The sequence below is a fragment of the Heptranchias perlo genome, chromosome 6, assembly GCF_035084215.1.
Source record: "Heptranchias perlo isolate sHepPer1 chromosome 6, sHepPer1.hap1, whole genome shotgun sequence".
NCBI lineage: Eukaryota > Metazoa > Chordata > Chondrichthyes > Hexanchiformes > Hexanchidae > Heptranchias > Heptranchias perlo.
Window position 1 is genome coordinate 50,769,752 of NC_090330.1, and position 22,628 is coordinate 50,792,379.

At 40.1% G+C, this 22,628-nt stretch overlaps 1 protein-coding gene across 1 annotated transcript in view; it reads right to left on the reverse strand.

Annotated features, from left to right (window-relative positions):
* Window positions 1-14,569: 14,569 nt before the first annotated feature.
* Window positions 14,570-22,628, reverse strand: part of rab30 (RAB30, member RAS oncogene family) — an 86,468-nt gene continuing 78,409 nt past the window's right edge. The window contains exon 5 of the mRNA XM_067986266.1: window positions 14,570-22,566. Within this exon, the coding sequence (XP_067842367.1) occupies window positions 22,316-22,566 (251 nt within the window). The 3' untranslated portion in view covers window positions 14,570-22,315. The remainder of the gene's footprint in view (window positions 22,567-22,628) is intronic.

The following is a 22,628-nucleotide window of genomic DNA, read 5'->3' on the forward strand; positions in this document are numbered from 1 at the left end:
ATCGAAAGATGAGGTGCTGTTCCTTGAGCTTCATTGGAACAGTGTAGGAGGCTGAGGACAGAGAGATCAGAGCGGAAGTAGGATGGAGAATTAAAATAGCAAGCAACCGGAAGCTCAGGGTCATGCTTGCGGACTGAACGGAGGTGTTCAGCAGAACGATCACCCAATACTGTGTTCAGTCTTCGTCTCCTCACATGATGGGTGATATTGAGGCTTTAGAAAGGGTGCAGAGGAGCGCCACAAGATTAATTCCCCGATTTAAAGCATGTTACAAAGATAGGCTCAAAGAGCTGGGGCTCTATATTTTAGAGGGCTGATATGTGGCAGGTAACATTTGCGCCATGCAAGTGCAAGGCAATGACCATCTCCATCACCATTGACCTGAAACTTAGCTGGATCATCCACATAAACGCTGTGGATACTGGAGCAGTTCAGAGGCTGGGTATTTTTCAGCAGGTGGCTCACCTCCTGACTCCCCAAAGCCATTCTACCACCTACAAAGCACAAGACAGGAGTGTGATGGAATACTCTTCATTTGCCTGGATGGATGCAGTTGCAACAATATTCAAGGAGCTCAACACCATTTAAGACAAAGCAGTCCACTTGATCCACACCTCATCCACTAGTCTAAACCTCCACCACAGGCGTACAGTGGCTGTAGTGTGTTCCATGTGCAGGATACACTGCAGCAACTTGCCAAGACTTCTTCAGCAGTATCCGTGACCTGTGACCACCACCTAGAAGGTCAAGGGCAGCAGGTGCATGGGAACAGCAAAACCTTATGTTCCTCTCCAAGTCACACACCGTCCTGAATTGGACATATATCACCATTCCTTCATCATTGCTGGATTAATTTTTTTTAAAACTTGATTAACTAGAGTGATTAATTTTATATCGCATGCAGAACTCAAATTTCTGTCACTAATTTTGGAAGTTACTGATGCTTGTACTAGGAGGTATGTGGAATTAGTTTTTCCATAAAACGTGTTTAAGTATTTCCCACAAGGTGGCAGCAGAAACATATGAAGAATCATAATTAACAACAACAATTTGCATTTATATAGCACCTTCAACGTAGTATAATGTTCCAAGGCGCTTCACGAGCAATAATCCAACAAAATTTGACACCGAGCCACATAAGGAGATATTGGGACAGGTGACCAAAAGCTTGGTCAAAGAGGTAGGTTTTAAAGAGCATCTTAAAGGTGGAGAGAGAGGTTTAGTGAAGGAATTCCAGAGCTTAGGGGCTATGCAGCTGAAGGCACAACTGTCAATGGTGGAGCAATTAAAATTGGGGAAGCGCAAGAGGCAAGAATTGGAGGAGCACAGAGATCTTGGTGGGTTGTAGGGCTGGAGGAGGTTACAGAAATAGGGAGGGGTGAGGCCATGGAGAGATTTGAAAACAAGAATGAGAATTTATAATCGAGGCGTTCCCGGACCGGGAGCCAATGTAGGTCAGTAAGCAAGGGGTGATGAGTGAACGGGACTGGGTGCAAGATAGGATACGGGCAGCAGAGTTTTGGATGAGCTCAAGTTTATGGAGGGTGGAAGATGGGAGGCCAGCTAGCCTTGGAATAGTCAAGTCTAGAGGGAACAAAGGCATGGATGAGGGTTTCAGCAGCAGATGAGCAGAGGTGGGCCGAAGACACACGATGTTACGGAGGTGAAAGTAGGCAGTCTTGGTGATGGAGCGCATATGTGGTCGGAAGCTTATCTCAGGGTCATATAGGACGGCAAGGTTGCAAATGGTCTGGTTCAGCCTCGGACAGTGGCCAGGGAGTGGGACGGAATCGGTGGCTAGGGAACAGAGTTTGTGGCGGGGACCGAAGACAGTGGCTTTGGTCTTCCCAATATTTAGTTGGAGGAAATTTTTGCTCATCCAGTACTGGATGTCAGGCAAGCAATGTGACAAATCAGAGATAGTGGAAGGGTCAAGAGAGGTGGTGGTGAGTTAGAGCTGGGTGTCGTCAGCATACATGTGGAACCTGACGTGTTTTCAGATTATGTCACCGAGGGGCAGCATGTAGATGTGAAATAGGAGGAGTCCTTGGGGGACTCCAGAGGTAATTAAAGAGGATAAAAGTATAAAACTGGCATGTAGTACTGGGATTTAGTAAATGATACCTAATTCCTGGTTCTGTGGCTTAATGACTAGATCCAGCACAACTGAGACCTTTCTATCTCACCACATATAAGGCAGCTCCTATTAGCTGATCACAAACAAAAACAAGTTTATTTTAAATTCCACAAGCTTTCGGAGGCTTCCTCCTTCGTCAGGTGAACGGTGTGGAAATCACACCGGATTTCCACACCGTTCATCTGACGAAGGAGGAAGCCTCCGAAAGCTTGTGGAATTTAAAATAAATTTGTTGGACTATAACTTGGTGTTGTAAAATTGTTTACAATTGTCAACCCCAGTCCATCACCGGCATCTCCACATCACAAACAAAAACAGCAGTGTTGGATCGTTCTAGCCAGTTGACAGATCAATGTCGAGTTTTTATGATCGGGCAATACCCACTTGTAAGAATATGTGCCCCAATAGGTTCTTCTCCCTGCCGCAAATTACTTTCTCACACTTAATTTCACTGCATGTTGGTGCTTATGATTTTAAAATAAAAATAAATTTCACAGTTCAAAACCAGTGGCAGCAAAGATGCTACCTGGCAACGCCAGCTCCTCCACAAGGACCAAATTATACCCTTCCAACTACTAGCAGACAAGCTCCACCTCACCCAGCATGACGTGTATCATTACCTCCAAATGAATCATGGAGACCTACACAACACAAGCCCCTACCCTCATCTCACAACAGACACTCAGACCACACCCCAAGAAAGGAAAAGGAGGCAACTGCAGGAAGTTAACAGCACAATGACTGTCATCAAGTTAATCCCAAGAACTGTACTAAAATTATCTTCACCCTTAAGTGGCATTGTCCCCCGTATGTGGACAACTATACTGATGATTATGTAAATACCTTGTGACAAAACTATAGTGGCTTTACAAAATATTTTTTTTCTTGAACAAAAATAAATCAGAAGAAAAATACCAATCAGAAACTACTAACAATAGTAATAGTATACATGAATTTCACTGTTAAAATTAAACCATACAAACTAAGAGTTATATATTCGACCCAAATACTAAAAAAAATGTTTCTATTTAAACAGTTTCGGAAGGTCACAGCACACTCTCTGGATTCAGATGAGATTTATAAACCAAACAAGTTTTGTTTACACAGTTTGATCTCACCTGAACTTCTCAACTCTTTACCTGCTTTATTACACAATCTTATAATGCTAGACAACAATTTAATTTTGTACATGGTTAGCAAGAATTTCTGATCAATGGATATGTTCCCGCCATGATTATTTGGACACGTGGGGGAACTAGGAACTCTTCCCTTCAGCGGTCTAACCAGGTCCCCATTGGGAACTTGTCCTGTGTGAATTTCCAACTGTCCTTTAATGCTAGTGTATAATATTATTACTGAGAAAATATCTATTCTCCAATTTTCTATCCTCCTCCTGGAAGCTCTGACTTGTGCTGGGATATGGTCCCACCAGCAGCTCTCTGGTTCTTCCATTTTCATGTGAGGCCCTAAGTCGTGAATGCTGGCAGGCTATTCACCAGGGAGGGGATCACAACTGTCCTCACTGACATCCACATAAACACTTTCCACCAAGGGTTACTTGACAGCAATCAGGAGCTGAAACCACAGCTATTATTTCCCCCAGCCCAGGGGGTTAGGGCCCATTGTAACACCTCAACTGCTCATCCAGCGCAGATCAGTTACATAGAAATACATAGAATGTATAGCACAAAAACAGGCCATTTGGCCCAACAGGTCCATGCCGGTGTTTATGCTCCACATGAGCCTCCTCCCTCCCTACTTCAACTAACCCTATCAGCATATCCTTCTATTCCTTTTTCCCTCGTGTTTATCTAGCTTCCCTTTACATGCATCTATGCTAGTTGCCTCAACTACACCTTGAGGTAGCGAGTTCCACATTCTAACCACTCTCTGGATAAAGAAGTTTCTCCTGAATTCCCTATTGGATTTATTAGTGACTCTCTTATATTTATCTCCCTAGTTCTGGTCTCCCCCGCAAGTGAAAACATCTTCTCTATGTCTACCCTATCTTAAAGACTTCTATCAGGTCACCCCTCAGCCTTCTCTTTTCTAGAGAAAAGAGCCCCAGCCTGTTCATCCTTTCCTGATAGGTATAACCTCTCAGTTCTGATATCATCCTAGTAAATCTTTTTTGCACCTTCTCCAGTGCCTCTATACCATTTTTCTAATATGGAGACCAGAAATGTTCACAGTACTCCAAGTGTGGTCTAACCAAGGTTATATACAAGTTTAACATAACTTCTCTGCCTTTCAATTCTATCCCTCTAGAAATGAACCCCGGTGCGAGGTTTGCTTTTTTTATGGCCTTATTAACTTGCGTCACTACTTTTAGTGATTTGTGTACCTGCCCGCACTCTGCTCCTCTACCCCATTTAGACTCTTATTATCCAAGCAGTATGTGGCCCCTTTATTCTTCCTACCAAAATGTAATACCTCACACTTGTCTATATTGAAATTCATTTCCCAATACAAGTCCAATCTGCAAGTTTATTAATGTCTTCCTGTATTGTGCCGCAGTCCTCATTATTAACTATACCCCTAAATTTGGTGTAGTCCACAAATTTTGAAATTGTACTTCTGATTCCCGAGTCCAAATCGTTTATGTAAATGATGAACAACAGTGGTCCCAGCACCATTCCTTGTGGAATACCACTTCCCACCTTTTGCCAGTCTGAGTAACTACCTTTAACCCCTACTCTCTGTTTTTTGTTTTGTAGCCAGCTTGTTATCCAGTCTGCTACTTGTCTCTTGATTCCACATGCTCTGATCTTAGTCATGAGTCTACTATGCGGCACCTTACCGAAGGCCTTTTGAAAATCCAAATATATTACATCTACTACATTACCCACGTCTACCCTTTCTGGTACTTCTTCGAAGACTTCAATAAGGTTGGTCAAGCATGACCTTCCCATTGAAATCCATGCTGACTATTCTTTATTATATTTTCGGTTTCTAGATGTTTTTCTATTATATCTTTGAGTAAGGATTCCATTATCTTTCCTACCACCAATGTTAAACTAATTGATCTATAGTTCCCTGGACTGGTTCTATCCCCCTTTTTAAATATAGGAATCACATTAGCTTTCTGCAGTCCACTGGCACTATTCCCTTTTCTAATGAATTTTTATATGTTTGTAATAGTGCTTCTGCTATCTATTCCCTAATTTCTTTTAATATGCACGAATGCAGTTAAGTCATCACAGATCAATGATCAATTGAGAAAAGTTTTTTAAAATTACAATATTTCTGTAAGATGTGATGAGATACATTTGAAGCAATGTTCTAGACTTGAAGAGTAATGATGTGTAGGTCTTAGTTTTGTAAGAAATCCTGTCACCACTAGCTATGCTTTGTACTTAATCTTCATCCTGTACTGTATGTTCAGTTTATCAAAAATAAAATTAAGACTGGACTCAACATGGCAGTTGAAAACAACACTTGCACTGATTTAGCACCTGCAGCATAGTAAACTCTCCAGAGAGAAGAAACATACAGCAAGTAGTAGCAGGAGAGAGTGGTGACCAAAAACAGAGTCAAAAAGGTTTGGAGGAGGCTTTTATAGGTGAGGGAAGAAATAGCAAAGTGGACGGGTTAAGGGAGGGAGTTTCAGGGATGAAAACCAAGAGTGATGAAGGCTCTGCCACAGATGATGGCGTAGAAAGATACAAAGAAGGCCAAAGCTGGAAGGACACTGGCTAGATTTAGGACTGGACGAGGCTACAGAGGCAGGGTAAGGTGAGGACATGAACGAATTTGCAAATAAGAATAATTTAAAATGTGGGGGACAGGGTTGACAGGTGAATATAGCATGCCATTTATTACAAATAAAAACAAAAAGCGATAGAAATAAACAACAGACCTGTCAGCATCTGAAAAGAATATTAAGCCATAAGAAAAGGCTTATACAATGCAAGGAAAAGTGGAAATCCAGCAGTCTGGGAAAGTTATAAAAAGCAACAAAGGGATACAAAGGAAGTGATGAGGTGTAAAAAGGAAAAACTTGCATTGGAAATCAAAGCTAACAGCATAAATTTTTATAAATACATTAAGAAAGTGGTAAAGAGAAATTTAGGCTCAGTAAAGACGGATGCAGGCGCGACTATAATAAGGAAATGTAGACTTGTTAAATGAGTACTTTGTATCTATTTTCACAATGCAGGTAGAGAACAAAATAACAGCAGTACAGGGAAACTAAGTTTAAAAAATGGTATTAGAGAAAATAATAGAACTTAAAATAAAGAAATCTCCAGCAGCTGATGGTTTTATTTAATAAATATATATGACTTGAGAAGGAAAAGAGAGTTGTATATCCAAGTTTGCAGTTGACACTGAGGAAGCACAGTAAGTTGTGTAGATGGGAGCAGGATGTTACAAAGGGATATAGATACAAAAATGAGAGGGCAACAATATGGCAGATGGAGTTCAATTTGGGGAAGTGTGAGGTCATCCACTTTGGATCTGAGAAAGAAAAATTGGAATATTTTCTTAATGGTGAAATTCTAGGAGCTGTGGAGGAGCAAAGGGATTTAGGTGTCCATGCACACAAATCACTAAAAGCTAGTGTACAAGTACAAAAAGGTGAATGGAATGTTGGCCATTATAGATGGATTTGGATCTGTCTGGAGACCAGACAGGGATCAGTGTTGGGACCATTGGTCTTTACTATTTTTATTAACGATCTAGATGTATGTGTTAGGGGTACAATCTGCAAATTTGCAGATGATACTAAGATCTGTCCCAGTGTCAGGAATGTAGATGATGCTCGACTGCTTCAGGTGGATCTTGATGTGTTGGGGGACTTGGCTCGTGACTGCAAATGACGTTTAATTTGGAAAAGTGCAGTGTTATGCATCTGAGCAGGACAAATGCTCAACATACATACACCCGTTAGGGAAAAGCATTAAAGCGGGCGGAGAAAGAAATTGATCTGGGAGTTCTAGTGTATCGGTCTCTAAAGGTTTATGAGCAATGCAGTGAAGTGATAGCTAGAGCAAATAGGATGTTGGGGTGCATTTATGGGACAATTGACTATAAGACAAAGCATACTATTTTGTCCTTGTACATGCCTCAGTTGGAATACTGTGTCCAGTTTTGGTCTCCTCACATGGTGGGTGATATTGAGGCTTTGGAAAGGGCACAGAGGAGGGCCACTAAACTAATTCCCAGTTTAAAGCATCTTAGTTATCACATTGGCTAAAAGAGATGGGACTCTACATTTTAGAGAAGCATAGGCTTAGGGGTGATCTGATCAAGGCTTGTAAGATGAGGAAAGGAATGATTGTGTTCCAGTTGACAGTTTGTTCCAAGTAAATATGTTAGGGAGGACCAGGGGTCACAATTTTAAGTTGTATAAGGCCAGATCTAGGTTAGATGTCAGGAGATGGTTCTTTTCCCAGAGAATAGTGGACCTCTGGAACAGGCAGCTGGCTCGTGCGGTGAACACCGATTCGCTGAATTCTTTCAAGCAAGAACTGGACTTGTTTCTGGCTGGGGTGGAGATCACCTTTTACAAAAGGTAGGTAATGTAATACATAGAATTATCAGGCCCAGAGTGATCTCCTGAACTAGTTTTGATCATCAAAGGTGGGGGTGGGGGGGGGGGGGGTAAAGAGGAATTTCCCAGACTTTTTTCCACCAAATTGACCTGGGTTTTTATCTTTTTTTACCTCTCTCAGGAGATCACATGGTGTGGGGTGGGAGTGTATATATTGTGATACACAAGGTATCATGATTGTGTGCGACAGGCTGGATGGACCAAAGGGTCTTTTCCTGTCCATCATTGTTTGTATGTTCCTATCTCAAAGGGATTGGACTTCAACAGTCAGACCCCAATGACGTACTGCATTCAGTTTTGGGCACCAAGCCTCAGGAAAGATATACTGGCCTTGAAAGGGGTGCATCGCAGATTCACCACAATGATGCCAGGGCTTAAAGGGTTAAATTATGAGGACAGGTTGCATAAACTTGGCTTGTATTCTCTTGCTTTTAGAAGGTTGAGGGGTGATCTAATTGAGGTATTTAAAATGATTAAGGGATCGATAGGGTTTTTTTATTCGTTCATGGGATGTGGGCGTCACTGTCAAGGCCAGCATTTATTGCCCATCCCTAATTGCCCTCGAGAAGGTGGTGGTGAGCCGTCTTCTTGAACCGCAGTAGTCCGTGTGGTGAAGGTAGGGAGTTCCAGGATTTTGACCCAGTGACGATGAAGGAACGACGATATATTTCCAAGTCGGGATGGTGTGTGACTTGGAGGGGAATGTGCAGGTGGTGTTGTTCCCATGTGCCTGCTGCCCTTGTCCTTCTATGTGGTAGAGGTCGCGGGTTTGGGAGGTGCTGTCAAAGAAGCCTTGGCGAGTTGCTGTGGATGGTACACACTGCAGCCACGGTGCACCAGTGGTGAAGGGATTGAATGTTTAGGGTGGTGGATGGGGTGCCAATCAAGCAGGCTGCTTTGTCCTGGATGGTGTTGAGCTTCTTGAGTGTTGTTGGAGCTGCACTCATCCAGGCAAGTGGAGAGTATTCCATCACACTCCTGACATGTGCCTTGTAGAGGCGGAAAGGCTTTGGGGAGTCAGATGGTGAGTCACTCGCCGCAGAATACCCAGCCTCTGACCTGCTCTTTTAGCCACAGTATTTATATGAATGGTCCAGTTAAGTTTCTGGTCAATTGTGACCCCCAGAATTTTGATGGTGGGGGATTCAGCGATAGTGATGCCATTGAATGTCAAGGGGAGGTGGTTAGACTTTTCCTTGGCTGGAGCGAATGTTACTTGCCACTTATCAGCCCAAGTCTGAATGTTGTCCAGGTCTTGCTGCATGCGGGCACAGATTGCTTCATTATCTAAGGGGTTGCGAATGGAACTGAACACTGTGCAATCAGCAGCGAACATCCCCATTTCTGACCTTATGATGGAGGGAAGGTTATTGATGAAGCAACTGAAGATGGTTGGGCCTTGGACGCTGCCTTGAGGAACTCCTGCAGCAATGTCCTGAGGCTGAGATGATTGGCCTCCAACAAACCCTACCATTTTCCTTTGTGCGAGGTATGACTCCAGCCACTGGAGAGTTTTCCCCGATTCCCACTGACTTCAATTTTACTAGGGCTCCTTGGTGCCACACTCGGTCAAATGCTGCCTTGATGTCAAGGGCAGTCACTCTCACCTCACCTCTGGAATTCAGCTCTGTTGTCCATGTTTGGACCAAGGCTGCAATGAGGTCTGGAGCTGAGTGGTCCTGGCGGAACCCAAACTGAGCATCGGTGAGCAGGTTATTGGTGAGTAAGTGCCGCTTGATAGCACTGTCGATGACACCTTCCATCACCTTGCTGATGATTGAGAGTAGACTGATGGGACGGTAATTGGCCGGATTGGATTTGTCCTGCTTTTTGTGGACAGGACATACCTGGGTAATTTTCCACATTGTCAGGTAGATGCCAGTGTTGTAGCTGTACTGGAACAGTTTGGCTAGAGGCACAGCTAGTTCTGGAGCACAAGTCTTCAACACTACTGCCGGGACGTTGTCGGGGCCCATAGCCTTTGCTGTATCCAGTGCACGCAGCCGTTTCTTGATATCACGTGGAGTGAATCGAATTGGCTGAAGACTGGCTTCTGTGATGGTGAAGATATCGGGAGGAGGCAGAGATGGATCATCCACTCAGCACTTCTGGCTGAAGATGATTGCAAACGCTTCGTCCTTGTCTTTTGCACTCACGTGCTAGACTCCACCATCATTGAAGATGGGGATGTTTACAGAGCCTCCTCCTCCCGTTAGTTGTTTAATTGTCCACCACCATTCACGACTGGATGTGGCAGGACTGCAGAGCTTTGATCTGATCCGTTGGTTGTGGAATCGCTTAGCTCTGTCTATAGCATGTTGCTTCCGCTGTTTAGCATGCATGTAGTCCTGTGTTGTTGCTTCACCGGGTTGGCACCTCATTTTTAAGTACGCTTGGTGCTGCTCCTGGCATGCTCTTCTACACTCCTCATTGAACCAGGGTTGATTCCCTGGCTTGTTGGTAATGGTAGAGTGAGGAATATGCCGGGCCATGAGATTACAGATTGTGCTGGAAGATACAAAGAAACTATTTCCTCTGTTGGGGAAATCCAGAACAAGAGGGCATAATCTTAAAATTTTAGCTAGGCCATTTAGGAGTGAAATCAGAAGGCTGTGCATGCTGGGCCAATTGAAATTTTCAAATCTGAGATCGAAAGATTTTTTGTTATTCGTTCATGGGATGTGGGCGTCGCTGGCGAGGTAGGTAAGGGTGTTGAGGGATATGGAACGAAGGCAGGTAAATGAAGTTGAGGTACAGATCAACCATGACCGAATTGAATAGCAGAATAGGCTCAAAGGGTTACTATGTTTTTATAAATTATGCTAATATTTTGGGTGGAGAACCCATCATCAGAACATGTATCATATTACAAAAAGAAGAAACTATTGGACAGTTTGAGCTCTGACAAAGGGCACACTTCCAAAGTACAACTTCTCTTTTCTCATTGTTGACTGACTTGCTGTGTATTTTCTGATTTTAGTTTAATCATATCAAATGTGCTTTGGAATTCTACCATTTTTAGATCATTTTGAGAGATTATGGAAAAAGTTTTAAAGCTCCTCACCTTCCAAGGTTATCAGTTCCAAGAAATGCAGAGCATCAATTTCTAAACAATAGGATTTGATTCACTGGCACTACACCCAATTCTCTAATGCTGTGGATGTCACCTACAAAATCTACCAAAAAGACCAAGATAAAAATTAGTTGAAAAGCCTCACCACTGTACTCTGTTGCTCAATTTCTGCTATAACCAAGTAACCTCAGGCCAATGGGCCACTGCTGGTCACTGTGTAGTTGGTGTCACTAGAGCAGGACATTGTTGAACAATTATGTTAAAACTTTAAAAAATGTTGAGTCACAACCAAATATTTAAATATCATGTAAGTAAAATTAGTTTAGGATTTTTTTCTATTTTGAATTATAAGAAATAAAAGATGTCCTAAACTCCACAGGAAACAGTCTGTTATTTACTGTTCTGTTTCTGCTCAAGTGATCGACTACTGGCTGTCTCAGTTTCCAACTTTTGGCACAGATCCTGGAAACAAAACAAAACAAAACAAAATGATTATTAATATTGCCATTCTGGGAAGCCTATTCTGTTGAATAAACCATCTGCATTTACTTTCTATTTCCCAGTGCCATTCCCTGAAGTAATAATCCTACTTGATGCACTCATTTTTATTTTTCCATTTCATGTTTCCTAAGAACTAACGGGAGGAGGAGGCTCTGTAAACATCCCCATCTTCAATGATGGTGGAGTCTAGCACGTGAGTGCAAAAGACAAGGACGAAGCGTTTGCAATCATCTTCAGCCATTGTGTGACTTGTTTCCATTTCTAAAAATTTACGCATTATCCAATAAATTTCAGTCCTCCATGGCCCAATTATCTCAAATGCCAGGCAATTGAGTTTTGACAAAACACAACTGCACCAATGAGTTAACTTTACAGCATCACCAGAAACGAAATCAATTTCATTAATCCTATTATAACTATTGATAACGAAACCATTTTAGAAGAGTATTTGCCTAATGAACTGCATATATTTTGGTTTATCATGAATTATTTTTAAATCCATGGTAATTAAAATTACATAAATTCTAAGCATGATAAACATATCAGTGGATAATTTGTTCTGTACCTGCTCTAAAGTGAAAAGGGTATATTTTCTGGAGTGTGTTATCCATAAAACTTTGGAACTACAGTTTCAAAATGTGATTTTATAATATTTACAGATGTGGGCTCTCACCCAGTCCTCCCCCTCCCCACCATGGGATTATTTTCTGGGTATGTTTTCCCTTTTTTCTTGATCGGCCTTGCAGGTATTAATCAACAGGAGGAAGACTACAGAGAAAAAGTGCCCATAATGCATTCTCCCTTGTTAGCTTGAGGGGACAGCTAGAATAATTATTTACTCCAAATAATACGATGACAGGAAGGTGGGGGGCAGGGGTAAAACGGTAATGTGGTAAAGTGTAGAAGATCAAGACAGGAATCCAAGGCAGATAGGGGGTCCCAGTTGGAGGGATTGACTCACATTCGAGGGAAGTTTCAGGTAGTAGCAGGAGGATGTGGTCAGACCATATACCATCAGTTTCACTACTCCTTCAGAATATGTCTTTGACCGTTTTAAGTTACACCTTTACACCATGTATCCTAACCTGCCTCTTACAGTAATGCTGCAATCCCTCCCCACAATCTCCATCTCCTAGTTTGTGGTTCCTGTATTATGATCCTTCCCTTGTACCCATCACCCTTTCTCTGTTATTGCCAGAGTCCCATCATCTCTTCTGCAGCTTGCTGTTCCCACTAAAATTTGCTTCTTGGTTTGCCCTTCCTAATCCACTTCTCCTACTGTCCCCATCATCTTAGACAAGCCCCCCCCCCCCCCACCAGACCACTATCTCCCCCTCCCTGCCACCATCTGCCTGACTTCCCTCCCTCTGTGGCTGCATTCTCTATTCTCCCAGGCTCCACTGTGTCTGGCCTGCATTGCCCCCTTGGCTGTCCGCACCCCCCACCTCTCCCTTGCTGCCACTACCTCCCATTCCTCCATTCCTTCACTATGACTAACCCCATGATTGGCGCCACTGTTCCCTATTGCATTCCAGCTATCAGGAGAATGTATTATGGGCATTTAAATCACACATAAGCAGCCACAGTAGCCATTTAACAAATGCTGAGGGAAGGGAAGAGGAGCAGCAGTTCCAATACTGCCCTTAAACAATAGGGGGACACCCCCAGGAGCAGCATGCATGTGACTTGGCAAAAACAGCAGCAGGGGAACAGAATGATGTAAAAGGAACAACTACTTGCAAGTAACATAGTAAGTAACATAGTAAAACGTCCCAAGGTGCTTCACAGGAGAGTAATCAGACAAAAAAAAGACACCGATCCAAAGAAGGACTCATTAGGACAAGTGACCAAAAGCTTGGTAAAAGAGATAGGTTTTAAGGAGCGTCTTAAAGGAGGAGAGGCAGAGAGATTTTGGGAGGGAATTCTACAAAAGGGAGCATTAAATATTAATTTATAGTAAAACTAAATCACAAAATCCTGAAAAATTGATTCATATTAGCTTTAAAATTATCTTTTCTTAGGTTAAATTTACTTTAGGAGAAAAATATGTTCTTTTGAAAAATTCAAAATGGTGGCCAAGCTGGCACAGATTGCTCAGAAAAATGTAGAACCATAGAAAAATGCATGTTAAATGTCAATATAGGAATTTATAATGGGGGAAAAATTGACACCAAAAGTGTGACTAAAATGTGACAATTGGAAGTCAAGTATTACAGACAGGATGCAGATTAAGATTTTTTTTGTTGCTTTTTTTTAAAAAAAAAGGCAGCTGCTGGCAATGCTGTGTGCAAGAATAGAGCAGGTAGATGACTCACTCAAGTCTCTGAAATTGGCTCTCTCTAACCAGCTACCAGAATGTGATTGAAATATGATCCAAGAGATTCTCCTTGTGGCTGGCCCACTCACTCTATTGAAGTTTGGTTTCATGTTTCATTAGTTTTAGAAATGAACTTGGTATCAATTTTGATGGCAAATGAACTCCAACATATTAAAAAGATAGGAGATGGGTCCCCTCGATTGTTTACATAGACCAGCTAGGTTCCAAGTCAGATTCCCAGTGTGCGCTAGATTTGCTGATATCAGCCAGGGTAGGTGCTAAAATTGACTAACATCTTTGAATTAAGGAGCAGAAAATCCACCAAGGTTCCTGCTGCTGATCGCTATCCAGTGACTCCTGCTGAAGTGCACGTCGATAGTATGGAGCTTGGTTGTGGTGTTCCCAGTGATTGACGGTCCACCAGTGACTAGGCTCATATGAAGATGGGCCACTTTGGCAATGCCAGATGGTGACTGGCACCTGCACAATAACCCAGCAAGGGGCTAATGTCTTGAGAAGGGGAGAGAAAAATTAATAAAATTTGGAAAGAATCGCATCAATATCAGTATCCATTTTTGAAATTTAAAAATAATCATGCTCTTGGTTCTTTTTCAGTCTATTTGCCCAAGTAGAGTGCCAATGATAGCAGCACTCATTGACAGAGTGTACTCACTGAACCATAAAGACAGAAGGAGTATAATTAACCATCTGTAAATATAGTCAGCAACATACTGCTGCAGAAAATGTATTTTTCCAAAAATTAATCCAGTTCTCTTGTATTGCCAGGCATAGTAACTCCTCCAAGCACTTCCCCCAGTTAGGTCCTCAATGCTTTAAACAGTTCTCCATTAAAAAATTATAAAAAGTGAACAAAAAAAGTTAAATGCAAAATGTAAAATAGTTTTATAAATGAACCATACGATTTTGATTTCTTAGGCAAACTGCTGATGCACACAATCACAATTTTAAAAAAAGACAACAACAAGAGTGGCAAAAAAATTCATTTTGTTCAGTTTAACACAAGATATACATTCTGTTCAAATTACTTATACCAAACTATTTTTAAATCATTAACAGACTGACAGTTCTTTCATTCCAAGTAACAGCACCATTAAGTACACAAGTGAAAAACATTCATGTATTTCTTAGATTACACCTATTCACAGTCTGGAGATTCTTACAACACACTCAATGCTGTGATCTACAAGCCTGTGCCCAAATCACTGTCAGCACAGCAGTTAGAGTTGTGCCATTGTTGCACTGCACTTTTAGCTTCAGTGCCGCAAGAATTTTGTTGAGTCGGCGCCAAGAGTAGAAAACGGCTGGTGTAGTATAACTCAGCCGACAAAATGTCCCTTTTTAAAAAACTTAAGTGACAGCCCGTAACAACATTCCATCTTCTGAATGAGAAGGAACAAATGCCTCATCAGAAGTTCTCTTAATATCAATGGAAAATTCATCAGCAATACATCTCTCCAGTAAATTTCATTCTTTATACGTGTTTGAACACATATGTTTGGAGCTTTGCCATCTCTCCACCACAAATAAGCAGTGGGACTGCATGCTCCCCATATGGTGTCAGCACTGTACTGGTAAGTGCAGTATAACCGCAGCATTGGACTGGTACATAATCTGTGCTATTGTTGATTTAGTGTGTGAAATCTAATTAAACTATAATCTTTCAGAAAGAGAACATCCCTTTATTAATGTACAGACTGCATTTTAAAACACTAAGCATCCTATTTTCAAGTTAGAGATCAACAGCCTCACCTTCATTCACAGACATCTGTGAAATATCAAAAGTAAAGTTACATTTTTAAAAATTCCATTATTTGCTGAAAGGCTGAATATGATGATCAGAGTTTGAACAGGTTGTTATAGGTTTTGAAAACAGTCCAACAGAAAGGAATTCCATTCTTCTAAGCAATGTAAATTGTTGACAGCACTATTTCAAAATTAGTCTCAGCATTTATCCCATGTTTGGGGGGGGAGGGGGGGGGGTGGAAGAGGGGAGAAGGAAACCAAATGTATGATAAATGAACAATTTATTTTTTCAAACTAACAACGTAAACATAGGAAATTTAAAAGAGGAAAAAATTCATATTTAAAATGAAGTATAAAAATGATTTTTTTGAAGAACTGCAGTTTAGAAAAAGCAAATCACTAGAGTTCCAATACAAGACAAGTCTCCAGAATATATTAGTGCAACATGCAGGTGCAGTTTGTACATTCTAGATACCTCAGTTTTCATTTGTCAAGTAAAGAACAATTAAAAAAAAAAATCAGTTATATACAGCTTTGCCCTATTACTTTTGTCTCAATACTAACCCGAAGATAAGAAGCAATTACACTGCCATGAAAATACTTTCTAATAAACATTTCTGCTTTGTTAAAAAAAAAGACAGCCTCTTACTGCAAAACATTGGGGGTTACCAAAAATCAAATGGTCAGTGGTGAAATGGTTTAATAAAAAAAAATTATTTTCCCCACAATGGGGGTGGATAAGGGATTTGACTAGCCACGAAATGGAACATTTAATAGGCATGGAGCATTCAAAGTTAGGAGAGATAGAGAAGAAGGGAGAAAAATCAACAATTATTTTCTCCTCCACTCACTCCTTTTCAACAGTCCCATAAGGCAACTTGACAGGAAGTGGAGGAGGGAGGATAGCAAAAGTGTTGGTTTGATTGGGGAAGGTGAAAAAAAACCCAGAAAATTAGTCTTTTCTTCCTCTTCTGACCTCAAAATATTGTAATTCTTGTCTACAGAATAAATGCTTATCCCTTATTTAAAAAGGGCAATGGTTTTCAAAATGATCCTACCAGATCCTATAAAGCAGGTTATATAATCAGAATATCATACCCTACAAATTAACATTTATAGATGTGTGAGGAAGTGCCAGACAAATGTAAAAAGTTAGAATAGAATGGTTCCTGCATCTTAACATCCAAAAGGAACCAGAGTTTTAATAGAGTAACAGCAATATTACCGGCAACTTGGTAGCACATGGGCACTCTAATCCAGGGCATTAGAGAGGAAAGTCAGACTTTGAAGATGAATTTGAGAAATGGCAGTGATTTAAGAGTTTGATAATATCAGGATAGTTTTCTGACAGATTCTGTACGTTAATGTTACGGATGTTAAAAAGGTTCTTACCATTACATTGCTAAAGTAACTACTCCACTCTGTCCTTTGTGTGCAAATTTTCAATGATTCCTTGCAGGAGTTATGAGACCACATGAGCAAAGAGGTAACATACTTGTATGCTTATAGCAAAATATTCATTTTTCCAACAATACCCTATAGGCATACTAATCCTAAACAATGGAGAATGGGTTCTTTGATAAATAGGTTAAAATCATCTCGAATAAATGAAATTAAAGTTCTGGCTCTCAAGCACAGAGAATATGTAGGCAGTCTCAATTCAGTGCCAGGTGGGCATTTTCCTTATAATCCAACCAGTATGAAAATTAAATGAAGGATCAGACTGGACTGTCAAATTAGCGATTGTATTTTTGAATGTGACAGATTTAATATCAACTTTAATCTTTTGAATGTTAAAACAAAATCAGGAATCTTAGAAGTCAGATATTATCTTCAAAATAATATTAAGTGACATGTATTGAAGCATTAACCAATTCACTGTGCTATAGAGTGATAGATTGCGGTTTGTGTTAAGAGGTTGGGGAGGAGATTTTCTATGAGCAACAAGATTGTTAACCCAATTATAAAGACTTTACACATCGTGCACAAAACAAGTTTTGCCCCATGGTTCACTAGACAGCAAGGTCCACACATCAGCTGTATTGTCTGGAGGTGGTACTGAGTGCAAATTCCCCACAGGGAGGGAAAATTGGAGGGAGTCGGTCCAGGGTGTCCTATCACACCTCTTAGTGACCGGTTACCTAGCAGCACTGGCACAGGCTGTTCAACCTCACCCTCCTGTTGAGCAAGGAGTGTGCCACAGGAGACCTAAATTAAGAGAAAGGGAAGAAATAACAAAGAGCTAAATTTCAGGAGCTTTCCTTTTCGTCAAAATACTAGATTTTACAGTCACATAAATGTGTACAGATATTCTAGACCTGGTGCTGACAGTCAATGATACATCCATTCTACCACCCAGAAAAACCTTTTAATGGTATAAAAAGGTCAAAGCTCAATGCTCTCAACTCATAATACTTGATAATGTTAACATGGGAATTCAACACAAGTTGAAAACCCTTTTAAGTTTTAAATGATAACATTCTTAAAAGTACATTTTAAAAACAATGTTGCTTTTGAAGGAACTCATTTCATAATTGGGTCATTTTTTCCCCCAAACGGTATCAGTACATGGAAATACATAGTAGTTACAACACGGAAACAGGCCACTCGGCCCAACCAGCCAGTGCCCACATCTACTTCTCCGTGAGCAAATAGTTCTACTCACATTTACCCATCCTGTTCCCATATTCTTTCAACCCCTTTTCCATCATCCACCTATCCAATCTAATCTTGAATGTTGTTTCTGCCTCAACTACTAACCCTGGAAGCGAATTCCACAGCTTCACAACACTGTGTGAAGTTTCTTCTGCCCTCAATTCTAAATCTCTTACATTTAATCTTGTATCTATGGCCCTTTGTTCTTGATCCCTCAATTACTACCCTCAGCTTCTATCTACCCTATCCCATTCTTTCATAATTTGGGATTTTCCCACAGAATAATATGGCAACATTTGCCCTTTGAGAACTGATAGCATATCTGCATCATTAATTACAATGATAAAAACATGACAATATTAATAAAATACTGAAAATTATGTTCTGAATCAACATTCAGCCTATGCTATTTACAGAAAATCATTTTTGTGATGGTTCTTGATAGGAAAAATTGTTTACTTTAATAAAAAGGGGCTTTTACTCTTTAGAGGGTGAATACCTTCCATATGGAAATGGACATAAATTGTGTTCCAAAGAAACCTATTTCTGCCATATAGATGCGTGTGAATAATGATCTGGTGTTTTCTGAACTAGTCTCAGCTCAGTCAGATTCACATAAATTACAAAGCAGAAATGAGTCATGAACTCATCTACTTGGTGTGCGCATTGCTTACGTATCACAGCAGTTAAGCAGCCTCAGACACAAAGCACTATGTACAACAATAATCTTATTACAGGTACAAATTACAGCTCAATGCAAGGTTCAGTTTCAGCAAATTACCATAGACATCAATTCAAATAAAGAGTTGTTAGGTTAATGAATACTTTCAGCTGCCAATAATTTTGGAAGAAATCAAAGTGTGTCTTCAATAGTTCCTTCATTACTGGCCTCTGCCAAGCTACCACATGCTGCTGCACTGCACACACTGAAAGAGTACTGATTACTAAAAAAACACTATCCTTTACCTTCATATAACACATTCTAGGTGTAAAATATAGCAAAAAGCTTTATTTTTGAAGAAGATATTTTGTGATGACTAGATAGTATCAAGTTAATTAGATTTTTAAAAGGTTATTTTAAAGGTCAAAATTCTGTGGCAAGCACAACCCCAAAACATTCAGTCCTTAATGGCACCATCCTATTCAACCTACACTGTAAAGGAAAAATAAAGAAGAATGTAGCTTCTGCCAGCGTCACAAGCTAATAAGCTTCAGAAATAACACAGCAGCAAGTGGTTTAGAACATAGAAAAGATCAGTGTTTGTGAGTAAACTATTAACAACCACGTGAGACTGTTATGTTTGATGTAAAGGGTGAAGAAATCCAAAACAACAATTGAGTATAAAATGTTGCTGGTGATATTATCGTAACATTGGCAGAAAATGGTGCACAGTGATGAGAGTTACACTTTATTTTGCAATGCTCTCCAAATTTCAACTTATTATATTAGAGAAAGGTAAAAAGACCAGAAGCCTACCATTAAATGGGCTAATACCCCAGTTAGAAGAGCAGGGAAGAGTTTGGTACAAGCTTGTTCACAGGATGGCATCTCAAACAGTAATTTCTGCCCTTAGATATCATTTCAAAATGATTATTCTTTGTGATTTAAAAAAAAGGATGTCGCTCTCCCTCAAGCAATTTATTAGGCATGACAGCATAAATTTCTCTTACCTACATACCACACAAACAACCTTTTGCTGTTGTGTGGGTACTCAAATGAGAAATTCATAACACCATGTCTGATGTGCTTCCTCTGACACAAACATTTTATAGCCCAAAATACTATATTCTGTAACATTTGCGTACATTGTTGCTATGGGCTAGAATTTTCTTCTCCGCCTGTCAACGGGCAGAAAATCACAGACAGGCGAGTGCAGAAGCAGAAAATCCTGGCCCTGTCTTTTTATTTTTTTAATCTAATAGAATAGATTGAAATTAGAAGAGCTCAATGATGTAGTGCAGCTCTATCAAATCATTGGCAAAAAATGGTGCACAATGTTATAATATTAAGCAGTGTACAACATCAGCCAGATTGAAGAAACAAAACTGAAAAAAGGAAAAATAAAAAAGTTACAACAGTACAGGCGTAAAAGGGATTTTTTTTAACCTAAAATGTCTATATAATTTAGCAATATTAACATAATCTGTGATCATTTTCTAATGTTCCATGTTTCCAAATAGGAACTGTACATCTGAGTTAAAATCTACTTTATAATTAACTCAATTTGCTTAAACAACCCTACTTATGCCATACTAATGCTTTTCCATAACTGTTTTACGAATATATCCTCCAAGTAACATGGAAGTCTGAGTGAACAAAAATGTGAATATTTCAAGCTGTTCTCCAAGACTGTGCTCTGTTTCACAAAGTATCAAAGAATAATAAAATGGAAATTCAGAAATATGACAAATTCCTGTTGGATTGGAGATGCAAACAAATCAAGAAAGAGAACATGTGAAATGACTAACATGGAAGTATTTATGGGCTACACATAGGAAATTACACTACTAGAGTTGGTGCATTGTCGTCTTTAAATGGGGTGATGTAACTTGGTTATCACAACATAGATATAATGATCATAGAAATGCCGCAAATAGTTCAATCATTTGGAATTCTACATTGACTAGGCTATAAAAGGTACAGTATGATAGATGAGTTTCCATGATCAGGTTTTAATTATGGTTCAACATACACCAGTAATGTTGCTGTAATTCACACACTTCTTAGTACTTTCATTTGAATTCCTGTTCGGTGAATAAAAGAGTGTAGTTCATTTCAAGTGCTTTTCCTGCCTTTTCAGTGATTGACAGTTACTACGCTCATCTGAAGACAGCAGCGTTTGAAAATGCTGGAGGTAATTACCATGACTTCAGCATTCCCTGCAGGAAAATATGGTGGTCCAGTGCTTTCCACTATCCAAATTTCCACATAAAGTTATATTCCATATGTTACAATGGGCTAATCTTTAAGCATCAGCCTCATGACCAACACCAGTAGCTAAATGCAGCCCTGGTGGCACATCCATTCATATAAATCAGGAAGGTCACAGTTTTAATGCTTAGTCTGTGCTGAATTAGTGGTAGAGAGACCACTATTGGCCTCAGTGTCCTGCAGAATGGGGACAGGAATACAAAAAGAGAGTCAAGATTCTTTCTCTAAATCACTATCCAGAATCGCTGTTCCGTGTTCATGTGATGCGTGGATGTCAGAGTAGAGGACTGGGCTCAGTTGTGATGACACCAGACCATGAGGGAATAACGTGTTGATGCCTACAGTCATGCATGATTAATGGCTCCCTTGGGCAAGAGAACATTGCGCCTGGGAAAATGTATTCCAGCATGAATCTCCACTTTCAGGAAAGGATGTGTAACAGTTGAAGAAGAAAATTAATTAAATATCAGGAAGATTTTGTCTGACTGCTATGTGTAGCAAAATCGTAAATGGTTTTTAAATAAAATGTTTTATAAATTTACAACTTTGCTACACATAATGCATAGAAGAAATCTTCCCTGATCATCTTTAAGTAGGACTGAAAATTTACAGAAGCAGACCTAAATCTCATGGCTTAAGTTAAAATAGGAACATAACAGTTACTGTTCAGTGAAATACAGTACATGGCTCAAATCAGTAATGTATGCAAGATGAACAGAGACGAAAAAGATAATGTCTGAGCTAGTTGCACAAATTCTACACAAGTGATGAAAAGCATCCTTTTTGTGGGGGTGAGAACAGGGGTTAGCAAAATTTCTAACACAAGGCTAGTTAAAGGGGCTTAATGATCACATGCAGTGCTTATAACAAAAACGCACAATTTCCATATATACTAACCACCTTACTTCTCAATGTAAAATTACTCAATAAAAACCCATCTAGCACCAATATATTGTTTGAAGCATGGAACCATCAAGACTTCAATAGTTAAAAGCAAATCCAAATACTGTATCATCTTCTACATTTTAAGTTACTCTTTCTAGTTAACTATTAATACCAGCCTTCATTCTTTAAGAAGCAGCACAATGACAAATTATGTGCATCAAATAAGCATTTGGTGGAGCTACTTCAAAGCACAGCAAAGTTGTGCAGATGATAAACTTTTAATAATTCTAGATCTTGTAGAGTTACTTTTACTTAGACAATCTGGAGCATAAAAGCTTTCTATGTTTGTGTGTTTTTTTAAAAAATATCAACCTGCCATGCTGAAGCCCTTAAGCTTTGGTCAATAAGGTAAGAATTGCAGGAATTTTCTTCTCCATCAGAATACCCCTGCAAAGCGTCAGCTCGATTTAATGGCTAGTGTTCACATCACATCAGATCTAATTAAAGTTGCAGCAGTTCAAGTAGCTGATGCTTCTGCCTTCTCCGGGCAAAGGAGATGCTACATTATTGACCAGCGTGTGCTGCTTCGCCTCACCAATCAACTGACATGCAAGGTCCAGGAACAGTTTTTCAACATTGTCTGACTCTTTTGCCGATGTTTCCAGGTAATGCATATTTTGAGATTCTGAGAATTCTTCAGCCCTTTCTCTGGATACTTCTCGTTTCTCTGCTAAATCAATCTTGTTGCCTGTGAAATGGGAAAGAGGTACAATTTAGAACATAGTCGCAGGCCCAAGTATCAATCGTAGG